Source organism: Etheostoma spectabile, chromosome 6, assembly GCF_008692095.1.
Source record: "Etheostoma spectabile isolate EspeVRDwgs_2016 chromosome 6, UIUC_Espe_1.0, whole genome shotgun sequence".
Lineage (NCBI taxonomy): Eukaryota > Metazoa > Chordata > Actinopteri > Perciformes > Percidae > Etheostoma > Etheostoma spectabile.
In genome coordinates this window covers 26,412,298-26,417,714 of record NC_045738.1, presented here as the reverse complement: position 1 = coordinate 26,417,714, position 5,417 = coordinate 26,412,298, and the positions used below count along the sequence as shown (strand labels likewise).

The window sequence follows — 5,417 nt, the reverse complement described above, 5'->3', positions numbered from 1 at the left end:
CGAAAGGGGGTCCTTCTGACTGATGTCGCGCCAAAGAAATCTGAGCAGAGCACGGTCTTCTGGAGGAGGCGACTTGGTGGAACATGCCTTTGATGTCTCCGCTAACTGCAACTGCATGTTCGCGGAATCTCAGCAGAACTCCAGTAGTGATGTCCTAAGGTCGGCCCAGGCAGTAGATGATTGTTGAGGTTCTGTCCACGATACTGATAGGAGCAGTTGAATACCAGCCTATTCTGCCATTATGCTCACCATATGGTGAGGGATACCATCCTCACGATCGGCAGCTGGAACTTCAGGTCACTTGATGACGGAGCCGCCTTTATAAGGTCTCCATCTCCACTTTGTAGGCTTCTGCCGTGTAGGGTCTCTGGCCAGTCGCCTTTCTACTCAAACTAGGCATGACAGCTTCTTTAGCAGCTTGGAAGAGCGGCAGTCTCTCCGGCGGAGCAGTGGGGGGGAACATAGAATGCCATCAACTTCCACCCTGATGGTTTTGGTCTCCAAGATGCTGATGGCCTCTTGGTCCTGCCTTGAACGAGTGACTAGTTTCTCGCTTCTGAATGGGACAGTGTCGACCTGCCATAATCTCTCAACATGTTTCATCAGCTCGCTCACCTGGGGTGCTACGGTTGTAAATAGACACTGCTGTGGTTGGGCGAGGTGACGGACTACACTTGCTGGACCCTGCAGTGTCCAGCCTAGTCTTGTGTGGATGGCAGCTGGCCCACCTGGAGGTCCCAATCTGACGGGTTCAATGGGAGTGACGAGATGGGGATGGTCACTCCCAATGAGAAGCAGGGGTTTGACATTTGTAAGGGTCCGTATAGGAAGGCCAGTGAGGTGTTTGTAGGTGTTCCGAAGTTGCTCCATGGGGTAAGTATGGGCAGCTAGTCCAATGCGAGCACTGGTGAATGCACCTTTAATCTTGAACTTGGTCTTTGGCTTTGACGGCGAAGAAATGGAGAAGGACACTGATGCACCACTGAGTGTCTGCACTTCCTCTCTAATCGTGCGGAGTGGTAGGTCTTCTTGAGTCCCCTGCACCCCTAGCTTTCTGCAGCATTGGCAACAACATAGTCCTCTCTGAGCCGTCATCAAGTATGGCATAGTGTTGATTGATTGATCAATGGTGGATGCGGACTTTGACCTTTCAGAGGACCCGACTGCCTTCAGTGGGTCGGTCTAGATATAGAACCTCTGTTGTGCCCCTCATGCCATGGCTTTCCGCTGCCGGTGTAGAAGCTGCTTCCTTTGATGACCTCACATTCACCTCGTGCAGCACCTGGAGGTGTTTCCCTTGACAGAGGTTGCATGTCTTTTTTAAGTTGCATTGGGCCGCCTGATGTGGCCGTGCACATCGCCAACATCTCTTGTTACTTTTTATCCATTCGGTCAGCTGATCCTTGGTTAGCCTGGTTACCTCGGTACACTGACTGAGGTAGTGTTCCTCGTTGTTGCAGAAGGGACAGTATGGCTTGCTCTTGTTCCCTTTGAAGGGGCTGCTTAACCCTACCGCCTCAGGTTTCTTAGATGTGTCCTTCACACCGTGGAGGACAGTGGTAGGTTGCTTAACCTTCCTACCCTCAGGCCTGGACACATGCTTCTCCCGCGTTCCTTTCACAGCTGACTGTCCTTCAGAGTCTTGGCACCAAGACTCGTATTTCAGCCACTCTGAGAGATTAGTTAAGGTGTGGGTGTGTGCCCTGATGGTAAATGCAGCGGCGAAACTCAGCTCTCTGCTCAGGTGGCAGCTTGCTCAGCAGGCGCGAACGTGTGAGCCACACTGCAGTTCACTTCACCCTCGTGGCCTAGTGTCTCAGCATTCCCACAAGTGACTGAACTGGAGTGCAAACTTCTCAAATGCAGCAAAGTCTCCCCGCCTTATGTCTGGTGAGTCCATCACGGCAGCAATACGTCTCAGGCTATCTGATGTGGGTGGCCAAATTTGTCATAGGGCAACATTGTGTCCGAGAAGGGTGTTGGGGAGTTAAGGTAAGCATCTGTATTAACCTGGCTTCTCTAGTTGCAGGTGATCGACAAGCCTTGGTATTTAAACAGCTCAGAGCATCATGGGGTAGAGGTTCTCCAATGAGTCTTGAGGCGTGCAAACACTTTGGTCCCGACTTGAGAAGTTGCGGATTGTTGGGCGTGGCCCACGGTAACTTGGCTCTGGGATGTTGGAGTTATGACTCTGAGATGATCTAAAGGGCAGTGGCTGTGTCCATGCCATGTCTGGGTGTTGTTGTGGGGGCGTTGGGTTGCCACCAAGCTCACTCTGTTGACCAACATAAGCTGTAGGGTACTTGTACTCGGCGGGAGGTAAGCCGTGCGGCTGGGACAGAAGATGAGCAGGCTTGTACCAGGGAGGTGGATGACGGGCATCGTCATCCCATGGCTGGGCAGTAGGAAGGGGCCCACGTGCTGAGGGATTAAGTTGTGGCTGGCCCACAGGCCTGGCGGGAGCTTCTTCCTTAATTCTTGGAACCTCATCTATTCTCCTAATATGAGGATGTAGCCTAGGTGGGTCACCAAGCAGAAGTCCGGCAATTACTGGTTCTGGCCATGGTGGTGGTGGCGCAGGCCAATCATCCCCTTCCTCAGCTTTAGGTTCACTTTCAACGGTGGCTGTGGTGGCATCACGCTGACTCTGGCTTTCTAGTATGGAGAGAGGTTTGAGTCTGTATGTTGCAAACAGCTATCTAACTGTTTCATATCTGCTCGCAGCGCCTAAGCTCGACTATATCCGATGCCATGTGCGCTGTGTCGCTGCAGGAGGTGTCTTTCATGCGAATGTCATCTAACTCAACTCTGCTGTCCCCTGTGAAAGTATGGGGTGCAGCGCTGGAGGTAAGGGAGTAGAGTAATCTCGTAGCTTTCCCTAAACTCTCTCTTGAAAGCCGCTGGGGGGCTAGCTGATTCTTCTGGCTGTGCTGTGGGCTATCAGCCATCTAGCTCAGGTCCATCTCCGAAGAATAGCATCCCGCTCTGCAGGCGAAGGGGAAAGTCATAAGGGGGGTGAGGGGTGTCATCCTGGCATTTCCCTCCTGGTGAGCACTCTTTAATTCCTCTCTGTACCTCTGACCGAGGTAGCCTTGATGATCGACCTCATAGTCTGCAAAGCGTACAGGTGGGTGGATATGGCGCTTGGGACGTGCACCACGAGCAGCGTACTCTGGATGTAGTTCCATCTTTGACGTAAACCCAGTGATCCGGCTCGAAGGACCATCAATGAAGTGAAGATAATGGGTAGACGCTCAGTCTAGGTGCTAGTTCTGGGTTTATCACTAGGTTCACTCAGGTGTGCCGGCCAGAGCACCACTTAAGGCCACTTATTCCAGAGTACGAAATGAAGAGCTGAGAGGTAGTTCCTTTTATGATTATTTATTTTCTCTTCTTCAATTGTGAGGGTAATTCTGCGTGTGTGGGTGTGTGTGTGTGGTTTTCTATAAAGAGAGAAACAAATACAAATGAATAAAGGAAACATATGAATACATTCATTCCTCCTTAAGCCCTAATATACATTACCATACATAAAAGAAACAATAGTCAGAATATGACTACATATCTCTAACTCTAATAATGTAAACAGAGAATAAGGATTCAAACACTTCTCATATGCCTTTCATTAAGTTACCGATAACATACACGGCACTTCCTGTCATCTATAATACAATGTAAAGCCTCCAACTAGCTAAACGGCCCGATGCTTTTATTGTGAAAACCCCGGACCGGAAGCTATGTTCGGGCCGAGCTAGCAAAGCCCCGACAGAGAAGCCTCGACAGCGGCACACATAACAATATTTAACACTACTTACTTCGTATTCTACACAACTACAAAGTATGAACAATCCTTACAAAAAGTAGTTACAGTAGAAACGAGTTTAAACACAACGTTACATATTTTGGCTCGACGCCAGGTGAGCCGAAGCTCGAAGCTAGCATGAATGAACGTGGCTATAATTAGCACAACGGTCACGTAGCGACCTCTTGAACTTAACTATCATTCACGTTAAGTAACACAAATAACAGTGGTTTAACAGAAAAATACTATCACGGTTAGGTAGCAAATATACTTACTCTTTTCATTTACGCACTCTTAAGGAAGGTGCCGCTCACAACTGCTCTCCAACTGACCGACTAACTCTTTCTACTGCTTGTTAACGGTGACGTCAACTAAAGTATACATACCAGCATGCACCTTTGGCTGTTAAAAGCAATGAATAAAACGGGAGTAAACGTGAAAACATAAAGCCCATCAGTGATAAACCCAGAACTAGCACCTAGACTGAGCGTCTACCCATTATCTTCACTTCACTGGTAGATTATGTAAATTAATATAAGTGTGAAACAGCTGGAGCAGACTTCTTTACTCTGCCAGCTCCCGGGTACAAAGTCAGTGGTGATTTACACGAAGACGGCAACAAAAATGTCTAAGTGGAGACATGAGATTCAGAAACTTCTGTCAGTAAGGACCGCCCCCGAAATCCTCAGACACATTTAAGGACCGGCGAGAGACTTCTTGTTTGGTACCTAATTATCAGCACAACTGTGTAATCTGCATCAAGTCCTGCTTCCCGGCCCCTCTTCCCAGGCGCTACCCCTCCCCTAGACCAAACAGACCATTTCAAGTTGGTTAAAATGCTTCTGACACGGACAATTTGCTGTTGTGTGCTAAATGTGAGACACCCTGTGTGTTTAGGTCTCTGTTTTAGTTCCAGAATGAGACATCTCACTTCTATCCTATCTAAATCCTAGAAAGAGATTTTTCATAATATGGACCCTTTAAAAAAAGGTCATTTGTTCAGTAAGAACTCACAGTCCTGCACGTCCGTGCACATGGAATCACAGCAGGCGCATACCGAGGCTGTGTCCTCCAGCTCCTCCCACCTACACACAAAGACAACAAAGCAGTCCGTCAGTACAAACACTTGATTCAAGGCACACAAGTGATTTCACCATGAAATCATCACACCGCCGTCCCAAAAGCACTGCCACCCGTGGTTGGACAGATATATTTCTTGTTTATCATCTGTCGATTCTCATTCAATCATTTATGTAGAAGGATCCGTTAATAACATGGGTTTCTGACCTGCCAGCAGCCTCGTTGTAGCTGCAGGATTTTGAGCTGAGGGATGCACTGAACCCGACTGACATTGAACAGTGGAGGTACAGCTCCTACAGACAGACAGACACACAGACAGACAGACAGACAGACAGACAGACAGACGTTATACATTCGCCGGTGCTTGGAGAGCCTGCTAGGTGTATAGAACATGTGGATTTGGACTCCACCGTCAGGTCCAGTATATTGTACACACCCACTGGGTAGCACCTCTCCAATCTCTCCATTAGGTTGAGGTAAGGGCATAGGCCTAACTTACAGAAAATATGAAAGGGGTTACACCCCCCCCCCCCAT

At 48.8% G+C, this 5,417-nt stretch overlaps 1 protein-coding gene across 2 annotated transcripts in view; it reads right to left on the bottom strand.

The window, feature by feature from the left end:
- Window positions 1–5,417, bottom strand: part of LOC116690606 (zona pellucida sperm-binding protein 3-like) — a 13,702-nt gene that overhangs the window by 7,241 nt on the left and 1,044 nt on the right. The window contains exons 3-4 of one of the 2 annotated variants that reach the window (XM_032517694.1): window positions 5,090–5,175; window positions 4,817–4,887 (exon numbers count right to left, since the gene is read on the bottom strand). In XM_032517694.1, coding sequence (XP_032373585.1) covers window positions 4,817–4,887; window positions 5,090–5,175 — 157 coding nt within the window. The remainder of the gene's footprint in view (window positions 1–4,816; window positions 4,888–5,089; window positions 5,176–5,417) is intronic. The other variant, XM_032517692.1, reaches the window with a different exon arrangement.